General features: G+C 39.3%; 1 protein-coding gene across 1 annotated transcript; it reads right to left on the bottom strand.

The window, feature by feature from the left end:
• Positions 1–6,156: 6,156 nt before the first annotated feature.
• On the bottom strand, positions 6,157–11,276 carry LOC107094873 (creatine kinase M-type-like). The gene is made up of 9 exons (XM_015390747.1): positions 11,124–11,276; positions 9,901–10,010; positions 9,644–9,740; positions 9,330–9,484; positions 8,361–8,493; positions 8,107–8,278; positions 7,661–7,784; positions 6,791–6,980; positions 6,157–6,706 (listed from the first exon to the last, which is right to left on the bottom strand). Exons 2-9 carry the CDS (start codon positions 9,997–9,999, stop codon positions 6,528–6,530), a joined length of 1,149 nt encoding a protein of 382 aa, XP_015246233.1. The 5' UTR covers positions 10,000–10,010; positions 11,124–11,276; the 3' UTR covers positions 6,157–6,527.
• Between the last annotated feature and the right edge of the window lie 1,216 nt (positions 11,277–12,492).

Genomic DNA, 12,492 nt, shown 5'->3' with positions numbered 1-12,492 from the left:
TTTTTTNATAACAAAAGAACCAATAAATACAAAATTAACCATTCTATGAAACAAATAAAGCAAAACTAACTTTTACTTAGCAGTAACAATAAGTGAATATTTAAGTAACAAACTAATTGAAAACTTCTTGAAACAAGTCTCCCCTGTCAGTCTTTCAAAAATGGTACGGTCCAGGTTTCCTTCTCCAGCTGGTTTGCATCAGCAGCACCTCAAACAAAAGAACAAGTGTAAATAAACCATTCAGACAGACATTAACTAAAGTGTGAACCCATTAGAAAATACCCGTCTAAAATAACCAACTTAAACATAAATTATAATATAATATAAAGCAAGAAAAGAAAATATTAACAGGATGTGGTGGCGGTAGGATTATCCACAACAATTGGCAATATACAAAGTCCAAGCATGTGTCTAAATAAACTGGACTCAATCTAACCAGATTCTAGAAAAAACCCTGGAGGTTCTTTCCAGATAATATTTGTCAAAATTCATTTCAAATATTGCTTTTAACGAAGCTTTAGTTTTGGGGTTTCAGTTGAATTTTACAAGTAACATTAAAGGTGGGAAATTTTGGTAATTTGAACAAAAACGTAACCTTTTTCCGGCAAGTATTTGGTTTATTGAAGGATTGTTACTGATCACAGGAAGGTTAATCACCAAACTGGATGTCTGATTTTATGTTTTTTTCTCCTCTTTTCCAACTCATTCCCATTCATCCTTTTACTTCTTAATTTCGACTTCATTTCATCACTGCTATTAAAAACCTTTTCTACCCCCAACTCTTCCTTTTCTTCTCTCTCATCCACACGTCTCTCCTGCTCCTTCTCTCCCTCCCTAGTCGCCATCTATCTGGGTATCAGAAAGCGGCCGAGCCCCGGACCCCCCGATGCGGATGGGATGTGAGGGTCCGGAGCCCCCGGGATCCCGCCGAGGTGGTGCTGGCATTGCGAGAGGCGGCGCAGGGCTGCGGCTGCCAGGTCCATCTCGCCGGGTCTTTCCTCCTGTCCTGCACCCATGGGGCAGCCGGCGCTCGCGTGGCCTTCGAGGCCGAGGTCTGCCAGCTGCCCAGCGGGCAGGGCCAAAGCGGTGTGAAGTTCAGGCGCCTGTGGGGGGCGCCTCTAGCCTTTAGAGACATCGCCGCCAAAGTGTCCAAGGAGCTGGAGCTCAGAGGTGAGGCAAGTAGGTGACAGACTGACGGACTGAGGAAGGAGGAGGAGGAAGGGAAATAACTTCCTTCTTCTCTTCCTCCGTGGACTCCACATCATCTCGCATTGCCTCACCTCCGCCAAAAGCCCCTCAGCTCCCAGACACCCCCACTCAAAGCCGGACGGACGGATGCAACAGACTAAAGCTGCCCCTTTGACCTGCGACCCCTGCTGAGAAAACACCCACACCTGCGTAGCTTAAGGCCATAGAGTTGGACTCTTACTTTTTTTTTTTTCACAAGTTCAGATGTAATTCAGGTTGTTGTTGCTGAAAATGATTGCGAACGGTAACTTGTTTATATTGTTGTTTCTGTTGTTTGTCATCATTCCTTTTTAAAGAGCTGCTATTTAAACTGTTCTTTTTTTATTTTTATGTAATTATTATTATTTTTTTTGCTTAGTGCTTTTAAAATAGGAAGATATTGACAACTACTGTCAATATCAGAATCAGAAGTCACAGAGGAAACCTCCGGCCTGTAGGGGGAGACATGCAGAAATGCAGGGACTGTCAACAGATTAACTGAAGCAAAGCTGAAGAAGCCTCTTGGATGAGAGGCCAAACGTCTTCTGCCCAGTTACCTATACTGCTGCTTCAAGCCTCTGGATTTTGGCTATTCTTCAGCCTTCCTACTGAAAAGTTTGCTTCATTCTCTCATCTATGTGGTAAACAGTAAGCAGAGCCTCTTTCCCGTCTGACGTTTAACATGTAGGGACATAAAAACAATCGCACTGTCATTATTTATTAAACCAGTATGAAGCCAAAATAGAAATGCTGTGTTGTGGAAAATCAAATAACACCCAGTCGCTTCAGCTGAAAACCTCACTTAGTAACTATGTATTCTGTTGTGTTTTTAGATAAAAACTTTTTTTCTCTGTTAGCTTTTTTTTTTTTTTTTTTTTTAGTCATACTTGTTCAGTTTTCGTAACTGTCCCGGATGAGCTTCAGCCTTTAACATGGAAACAGTGAGTGAGGATTTTCTCACTGAGCTGTTGTGTGTTTTTCATTTCCATTAACATTTTCACCATCTGACCTTTGGGTGCATTTACTTTATTCCCACATACCTGAAGGTCGGTTGCCATCTTAAATGTCCCCATAACCTTTCAGGTTATGTTTTATTAACACCTAAAAGTAGATTTTTTTTTCTTTGTTTTACAGTGAGACAAGGTAAAAATGGCCTCAGATATGTAAAAACTAACACATAGCAGATCTAAAAATACACAATTTAAAAAGAAATCGTATTACTTAAAGCTTTACTAATCAAGACGGCTGAATATCTACAGAGTTTTGCTCATATTTGTAAACGCAGCTGGTGACAGTTGCTTCCAAAAGTCACTGCTGTTGTTTTGCCGCCTTGATGTTAAGTTAACTCGTACTTGGATTCCCCAGAGCAGCAAAGAGCTTTTTCTTCACTGTTAACAAACAAATAGAATATCTAACTGCTTATTCCCTTTAAATACCGTGGAAGCAACATGGTTGAATTTAGTTTTTCCACACACAGCTTTCACCATGATCCACAGTGATCATATAACAGCGTCAAGTTTTTCTGAGTTTTTTTGCAACCTTCAAGCTTGATGTAAGTAATTTGATAATCTTTGGAATATCAGATGATTTGATTATGTTTCAACTCTCCAGAATTAAAAGAGGGCTTTTTTTTTTTTTTTTTTACCAGAACTGCAACTGGAAGATAAGCAGGAAAAAAACTGGCTAATTAATGATAAAAAAAGAAGGTTCCAACCATGTTTACGTCACTCGATCCGTCTTTCCAAACACTAAGCTCCAGCTGACCATGAAACGGGACTTTTAGATCAGATTAATATTATTCATTACTCCATTGACACCAATACGATTAACTAGGGGAAGCCATAAAAAGGAAAAATATGACTTCACATTTAATTTTTAAATAAATAAAACTCATTCTTTCAACAATTTCCAAAATAGTTTTTAAGCAGTAAAACATCTTTTTGGGAAATTCTGACTCTGCAATAATGGTTTCAAACTCCAGTCCTTGATTGCTGGTGTCCTGCAACTATTAAATGTGTCCACTGCCCTAGAACATCAGAACCTAATGGCTCAGCTGATTTGCTAGCGTGCATTTCAGCTCTACATTGCTCTGCTAATGAGCTAATTGATTCAGGATTGTTGGAGCAGAACCATCTTACCATTGCTGGACGCTGATCATGCAGGACTGGAGCTGGAGACCCCAAAGGCTCTACTCAATGGTTCATTTACCTTAGACTGGTCCAGAACCAGTGGATTACACTGGAAAAAAAATCTAAATCTAGATAAGTCATTTTTTCTTAAAATAAGTGCATGTCTTCTTGAATCAGGAAGGTAAAATAAACATTTTGCCAATGGAACAAGACAATTTACATTTAAAATAAGCAAACACAATTGCAATGTCTTATTCCAAGTACATTTTATCTAAATATCTAAAATAAATACTCATTACATTGGCAAATCGTTACATTTACCTACTCAAATTACATTTTTACTTATTTTAGATTGTTTTTCCAGTGTAGTCGCTCTTTCTCTGATCAACACTGTTCAGTGTCCCAGCCTGTCTTACGCCATTGCTGATGTGTTTTATAAACATAGTGCAATACAGACACAGAGCCAACAATCACAAGTTTCAATCTTTTTTCTTTCGGTTTTTATCGTTTCTGGGATGTTGATGTAGATTCAGCACTTTTTCTTCCAATTTTCCCAACACCTCAGCCTCAATGCCTTTTTTTTTGTTCGTGGTACAACTACGACTCCTTTTAAGAATATGGAATCACTGCAATATGAGGATGTCTGACATTATAGTGAAACAAAATCAACATTAGAATTAATGGCACTTTTCTGGATATAGTAGGCTTGGATATTTCTTTCCTTTTCTAATCCTTGCTCTGGTTTTACCCAACAGCTCACCTGTTGGACCTTCTTTCAGTCCTCTGTAACAACAACAGGCTTTGTTTTCATTTGCACTAGTTTAATCACTGACTAATCTCGCTCTACATGCTGTGGCTCCATATTTTTTTTGCCAAGAGTTAAAAATCAGATTCTTTAATTTTGACATTCAAGCTGTAGATTCTCTCTCCTTTTTGGCCAGACTTCAGGACTGATATTAAGACTGTTGTCTCATTGGATTAAAGGTATGGATCCATGACTGTTAACAATCAAATTCCTGCTTTTAAAAGCCAATTTAAAAAAATAAATAAATAAAAATTTGAAGCTACACTTTGATGCAACAGATAAAAAAAAAATCTCTTATTTTTTTGTTATTCTTGCTATAAATCCAAACTCTTTACTGCAGCATCTTAAAAACACTGACCTGGAAAAGTCAATGTTCCTGGAGTCTCTGCAGGAATTCTGTTTTTTGTGCGTCAAACCTCCGTCTGAAGATGTGAAGCTGTGATTTAGAGGCCTGTTATGCAATTGTATTTTTGTTTACAGCTCTGCCTCACCACCAGAAGATGTTCTCATCCTATAAGTTGGGTTCATTCTTCAGGGCCTCAGATAATGTTAAATATTTGAAATCTAACGTACCGGCTCAAATACCAGAAATGATCGACTTGCAGTCCTGCATGTCTCCTAGGATATGTGTGACACAAAAATAAAAAAAATCTTCAACCAGTAATATGTTGTTCTTTCTTTTTATTCATATTTAGAAGCGACTCACAACAGTAGCTTTCCCTTTAATAGTCAACAGCAACATGCAGGCCTAAAATTATCCATTAATGTTCTGTGTCCTATAGATGACTCTATTTCACTAGAAAATGTATAAACCCCAGTAAATATCTACATGGACTCTAAGGCAACTCTGTCAGGAAGAAGCCATCACTCTGGTAGCAAAATAAAGCCAGCGTTGGGCGTACAGGTGGAGCAGCGGTTAGCATGCATGACCCATGAACCGAGGCCTTAGTCCTCGACGTGGCTTACTGGGATTCCAATCCGGCCTGTGGTCCTTTGCTGCATGTCTCTCCCTCTCTCTCATAACCTCTTTCCTGTCAGCCTACTGTCGAAAAAACGAGCCACTAGTCCCGCAAAAACTCAAAAAAAAATAAAGCCAGAATCTTGTTTACAAATGCAAAAACTAAAATTGGAAGCGTTTGATAGTGATGATCATTATCTTGGAGGTTGATGCAGGCAAACTGAAACATGGAGGCGGCAGCATCATGAAGTGGGGGTGCTTTTCACCAAATACATAACATCATGTAAACAAACTATCAAAAGTCATTATCCAGGAAGTCCCTTCTTCAAGATGGACAAGCTTCTAATTATACCACCAGGTTGGTTACAAACAGTGCGTCATGGACGTTCACAATCATGACTGCCCCTGGTAAGCAAAAAAAGAAGAGCTGTATAAGGTAAACCTCATCTGCTGGTTTAATCCAGAGGAATGGGTTGATATTCTAGTAAACAGAGAACTTTCTGGAGTAAAACCCAAAAGGAAATGCTTATAAACTGAATTTAAGGATGTGGTTTGACAAATCTGTCATTATTTTTGCATTTCCAAAACAGAAATTATTTTGATCCTAAACCAACCAAAACAGGGAAGCCTTGGTCTAATTTAAGGTCAGCGAAGCCTCACTGACTGGGAGGTTAATGGTCGCCACGGTGAGGAAGTGTCTGGATGATCTGTCCAACTCAAGATTGTTTAGACTGCAAGCCTTCCTCGCATTGGGCATGCAAGGGTCAAACCAAATCCTTACCCTAGCATCATCATCTTATAGCCTGATGTCTTACTGTCAACCAGTCAATGGAGTTTTAGCCCCACCCTGCCCTAACCAAACCACACCAACTCAGAGTAGGCTAATCTGGTTAGGCAGTATGGGCCAGTTTGATCTTGGAAACGTAACCAGTCCAAACTGCACCGTATCACCCAGTGGAAATTAGTCTTAAGTGGCGGGAAAAAAGTTAATTTAAACTATATCTGTGGTTTATGTGAAGAAAACAACAAAAACGTGATTTTTCGATTCTTACATGGGGCTTTGTTTAATACTCCAGTAATATTTTACAACCAAAAACAAACATTTTTGGCATACACATAGCCACGACCAGACTATGCATAGGTTGATCCCAGGGTGTTACAGATGAGTTGGGAAGATGATTTCAGTGAGAAGAAATTAGATGAATGGGAGGAAAGGCAGAAAAAGTAAACAGAAGTAAGAAAGGAAGGAGCAGAAGGGAAATTGGAGTGTCTTTGGATGGAAAGAAGTCAGCAGAAAGTAGCCGGTTGGCCAGAAATGGTAAAATAACTTAACAACAAGGCTACATGTTCATTTTTTTATAAAATAAAAAAAACAAACACAGTCATTTATTTAGGTTGTCTGTCCGCTTCACTTCTGGGCAGGGATCATGCCATCGATGGACTCTCCCTTCTCCAGCTTCTTCTCCATCTCTACCATGAGCTTCACACCATCGACCACCAGCTGCACCTGGTCCACCTCGGAGGAGCCCAAACGGTCAGCGTTGGAGATGTCGAACACGCCGCCCACTGAGGCTGTGTCCACACCGCCTGGAAGGAGAAAGAGAGTGAATGAGTCCCAGATCAGATCCTGGTTCTCTCCGCCTGGCAGGAGAAAGGAAACCTTTTCTGTACCTGTGCCACGTTTCTGCAGGCGCAGTCTGGTGAGGATCTCCTCAAACTTGGCGTGTGTGCTGAGCTTTGGCAGCTTGACGTGCACGCCACCACGCAGGCCAGTTCCCAGGTTGGAGGGGCAGGTCAAGATGTAGCCCAGATGCTCGTTCCACATGAAGCCATGGTTGTGCTTCTTGAAGATCTCCTCAATCTGACCAACAACAAGAAACCTAAATTAGGTTTTTCTACTGACAACAGTATACACAGTATTGCTACACGTTTTTATTTTTAGTCCTAATATATACATATATATATATATATATACAGTATTTTTAAATAACTAGAGTTTTGCTTCTAAGTGGTTTCAATCAGTTGTTTTACAGGTTTTCTAAATACGTTTTTCTCTTAACCTTTGCTGCTTTCCATCTGTATCTTCAGCATGAGTGTTTTCTGACCATATTGTGCAACATGTGCTATAAAAAGTAGGAAACTGAACTCGTTTACCATTAAAGAAAGTGCAAAGCTCAAAAAAACTAACCATGTTTGCAGACGATATTGATATTTATCTCAAGCCTTGTCAAGCCTCAAAGTATCTAATAAAAACTGGACTTTAATCTTTTAACCTCTTCTTCTTAAAAAAATTTAATTCTTTAAGATCCAAGTCCAAGATCCAACTCCATATAAAAACTTTAAATGACCTCCAGAAGGTCAGGAGACCTGATAATCAAGAACAAAACTTTTACTTTATCAGCACTACCCTATTATGAGTAAGTCTGTCTGATTGGAAGGAAATTTAGAGCATTTTTAGAAGTTTATCCTATAACTACCAATGAGCAACTAGTTAAAATATGTCTGTGTGTCTAACATGGATGTTAAAATGTAGAGTTTCACCTTCTGCAGGCCAACGCAGAAGCGTCTGAAGACCTCCTTCATGTTGCCACCCTTCTGCATGGAGATGACACGCAGGTGATCCTCCTCATTCACCCAGACCAGGAAGGTCTTGTTGTCATTGTGCCTGAAGAAAGAAAATATAATTCAAGTCAACATGCAACATAAAATACCTAAAATCATCACTTTGAGTAGTGATCTAGTTCCAATATAGGTCTACAGATGTGTATTATCAAAAACTGTAAAATTGAGTTTCTGCAGCAGCTGGTAGCATATTTTAACATGCTTTATGTAGAAAAGGACAAATCCGAGAAGGTAGTTTAGAAAAGGCCACAGAGGAGCCACTGCTGTGATTGATCTTCCTACATATAGAGATCTTGCTGAGAAAAGAGAAGCAAAATATAACACAGAGTATGTTTAACTGCTTTAAAGATCTCTGTTTTCCTCACCAGATACCCCTGCCATCGGGCCAATCACGGGCCATGCCGGCGCAGGTCAGCAGGGGGGACACTGGCTTGTCAAACAGGAAGTGATCAGCGATCAGCTGCTCCTGCTCAGCATCAGTCATGCCATTCAGGGGGTAGTACTTTCCCTTGAACTCACCATCAAGGCTGGCCAGAGCTGAAAAGACAATATGACCAATTGTTGAGAAGGAGTTAAAGGTTTTCACAATCACTGGAACACAGAAGAGTTTGAAACTCACCCTCAATGCTCAGCTTTTCAATGGCTCTGCGCTCTCCACGGCTGTTGTGGGGGGGCAGGGTGAATCCCTTGATGCTGCGGCCGGTACGCACGCGGCTGGACAGCACATAGTTGGGGTCAAGGTCATCACCACCCTGATGGTCACATGTTGCAGAGATAAGTCTGTGTTTTACCTTGTTATTTCCCGTTTTTTATGTCCTTAAACTGTTTTCAAGCACATTGAAGAATAAATAACCTACATTTGTTGAAACAGTGAGGCTAACTCCATTACCATCATTAAGCATAAATGATCAGCAATATTTAGATAGTTATTAGGCAAGGGTAGCAGCTGACTGAATCCCCATGAAATAACTAAGAACTTTATTGTTTGAATTATTGTAATAAGGTCAGTCATGCAGAAAGTAACAGGCGTTCATTTCTTGGATGATGTTTACATTCCTACTGTATATAACACTTGACTTGCCATGTATATATCCTGACAGGACTTTTTCTAAATGTGGCAGTGAAATGTCCACCAGGTGGCAGCACAATTTCATATCCAAAAATAGTCTAGATACAAAGCTACAAAGGTACTTACTATATGTCAAAGAAACAAAATGGACAACATCCTTCTTTCAGATGTGGCAAAGTAGCATGCTCACTTCCATCCAATGATAAGAATGAAGCAGACTATCCTTCTTTTGAAAAAGGTTTCACAAAAAAAAAAAAAATTTTTTAGACTAAGACCATATAAATATGATCCCATTATTAAGACTCAAAGGTTTTGACAAAACTGTTTAGCTCCTGCAACTACTAACATCATTTCTTCCTATACCAAATCTGGACTTGTGTCTGAAAGTGTCAGAGGTCAAAGGTCAGCTTAAAAGAGAAATTACTGACTAGGTTGAGATGATTAAAGGTTGAGAAGTAATGGCAAGAGAGGGGAGTGAAATGGCTCAATCCATTTCTGCCAGTCGCAGCCTCAGGTTACCTTCAGGTTCTCGAAGTTCAGGTCAGTCTTATGCTTGTCGGTGGGCTTGTATCCGCCATGACGGTCAGAGATGACTGGATCAAGCAGCTCCTTGAAGACCTCATAGGACTCCTCATCACCAGCGACGCAGCCCACGGTCATGATGAAGGGGTGACCTTAGAGAAACCAAGGTGGACACGTTAAATATTAATAAACCTTCTAGAACGATATTAAATAACATAGTCAGTTATATTTGCTTATGGTAATTTACATCTTGACAAACAGTAACTTCATGTCTGTGTTTGTCTCTATGCAGATGACTGTCCCCTCCTTACCTGGGTTATCAACACCAGTCTGGATGACGTCATCCACGGTGAAGCCACTGGGCGTGGATTTGCCCCTCAGCTTGTTGTAGATGTCCTTGGTAAGAATCTGTGAAAGTGACACAGAAAGACTACAATCATACCATTTCCTTCATGATTGTCTGAAGAAAGTAAGCATTGTTTAAGGGGTATTTGAAGTTGATAAATATAAAAAGGTGCAAAGGAACAAAAATGAAACAACTAAAGCATCTGTCCCCGGGGGCTTGTACCTTGGCCATGTGGTTGTTGTGCTTAGAGAGATCCGGGAACTCCTCATCCACGGAGAACTTCATCTTGTAGTCGTTGTGGCAGTTCTTCATGGCTGCCATTCTTACTCTGCCTGAGGTATTGGAGGGAAACTGTTAATATTTGAGGATTTTCAGAAAATTGTGTGCTTCAGAATTCAATCTCTGGTAGTCTTATGTGGTTTGAACACATGGTTGAGAAGAAGTCTTGAAATGTATCTGTATGTATGTATGTATCTTGAAATGTATATTTGTAAGACATTAAACATCACATGTATGATCTGCAACAAATCTTTGGAATAAACATTGTAGATTATTTCGCCGTTTCCATTTCACTGTTTCATATTCTTATCCAATAACTCTCTGCCTCTATGTCGTCTCGCTGCTTTCCTGTCTCACCACCTGTCCCTCCGCCACAGCTAAGATTATAAATAGCACCATCGCTACAGGCCATTGCGATAATCACTTTTAGCTAATACCAATTTTGACCTACTCTTGTGGTGCATTTCGGTTGTATTCTGTCTGGAGTTTTAATTTTGGCCTCATTATGCAGTCAACTTAAGGTTTAAGTGAATCAACAACCAGTTATTTCTGCAAACTAATACTCTTAAATTAACCCAACCTAAACTGAATTAACCCAAAACATTTCAAGAAATATATATATATATGTATATTTTAAATATTAAACTAAAACTAACAATGTTGCAGCTCCAAAATAACCTCTTTCTTAATGTTTTAGGGGAACGTTTGTTGGGTCATCTTATGAAGGTGCCCAAGACCAATGAAACCCGTTAAACCAAAAGGTCAAAGCATGCATGCCATACAGATGCCTCCATAACTTCCAATGGCTAAATCGAGCTCCCTGAAATATTCAGAGGCAAAACTTGGTCCTGTTCTGCAGGCGTCAGCAGCAGCTGATGGATATCTACAACTGTTTGACTGCCAGTTTTCCATTGCAGGCTAAAAGAGGAAAAAGTCATGTCTTTTCAAGGTAAAACGTAGGTTAATTTAGAAAATGCATGGTTGATTTTTGCATCGTTCATATCAGTGAAAACAAGGACTCCAAATTGCAGAATTTCTTTTGACCAATGGAGTGGATTTTTCTATGCCATGTTTACGGCATTTTTCTTTCACAATATAAGGACAGAGAGGAGCTCATATCCTCTATTTATTTCCATCTAAAAGAAATCTGTGTGTTGCTTTATTACCTGCTTAGGAGAAAAGAAAGAAGTAACAGATCCCGGGATCAGATCCTGTTGGCCCAATGTAGGTGTTGCCCAGCTCTCACAGGTGACAGACTAAAGCCTTTATACCCGGATCTGTGAAACTATTGGATGGCTGGGTCTGGGGTCCCCTCGTTTGATTGGTTAAAGCAGCTTTTCTAGGCATGCATGGGTTCCTAAAAGGCAAGAACAAACGTCACACAGAGCTGGTAGAGTCGAGGCAACAGCTGCGAGCTCCCTGTCCACCCTTTCACCCTGTGCCTCCTGGTTGCTACTTGGTGAAAACTGGCTAAAAGAACATTGTGGAAAAACACAGCTACATTAGATTCATGCAAAAGTAAAACAGCCAGTGGTTTGAAGTGCAGAATTTCTCAAACTTAAAGCTTTTATTTCTGTAATACGAAAATGAATAATGTCATTAGTGTGTTCATGTCCATTACTGGTAGATTTTAAAACATCTAAATCAAAAAGCTTTTAAATTCTCTGCGTGCACATGTGGAGAGGGAATGTTTGTTCAATGTAATCAAATGAGCTTAGTTAGTGGAGCTCAGTCATCACTTAAAGAAGTTGAAATAACCACTTTAGCTTTAATTACATCGTCACGACAGAAGGAACAGATTGGATTTCGGTTGGTGGATCTCTCATGTACAAATCTGCTAATTGGTATGTTCTGAGTTCAGGTTTCTTGACGATGTTCTTTTGGATGAAATGTCATGTTGTGATGCATAGTGACAGTCTGTTCAAATTTAAAACATTTGCCGTTTACAAAGAAGGGAAAAGAACCCTCTTATTCAAATCTGCTCTTAAATCGAGTCATTATGGGCGGAAATGGGATTGATTTGGCATTTTAAAAGAAAATTCAACAGGTCTTTTCTAAGTGAATTATTATAGAGCGTATGATTTAAGTCATTTAGAAAAAAAGACATCAAAAGTGTCGTCTTAGGTTGGAATTGATTGTGATTTTTTCCCTCCCAAAATGCAACCAAAGTCATGCTTGACAGTTGGTGTGTTATTTTGTTAGAAAGTCTGACCTTGACTCCACCAGTCACACTCTTTTTAATTGCAGCTAAAAACCTCTAACTTTGTCTCATCTGATCATAAATCCTCTCACCTAATGCTTGCTGTGAATATTTATATTTTGGATTTTCTTTTATTTACATTTGATTTACTGCTTTTATTTTAGTTATTTGTAAGGTGACCTTGAGTGTCTTGAAAGACGCTGAATGAATAAAATGTTATTATTTTCATTTTATTATTTCTAGAAAGTTATGTCTTTTTAATTGGTGTATGTAAATATTGGCTTCTGTGTAAATCGTAGTCCTTAAATGATTCTCTTTTTCCCAAAGAGAAATCA

This window comes from Cyprinodon variegatus, unplaced genomic scaffold (genome assembly GCF_000732505.1).
Source record: "Cyprinodon variegatus isolate N-32 unplaced genomic scaffold, C_variegatus-1.0 Scaffold510, whole genome shotgun sequence".
In the NCBI taxonomy this organism is placed as follows: domain Eukaryota; kingdom Metazoa; phylum Chordata; class Actinopteri; order Cyprinodontiformes; family Cyprinodontidae; genus Cyprinodon; species Cyprinodon variegatus.
Note: the sequence above shows the minus strand (reverse complement) of the source record. Positions and strands in the feature narration are given on the sequence as shown.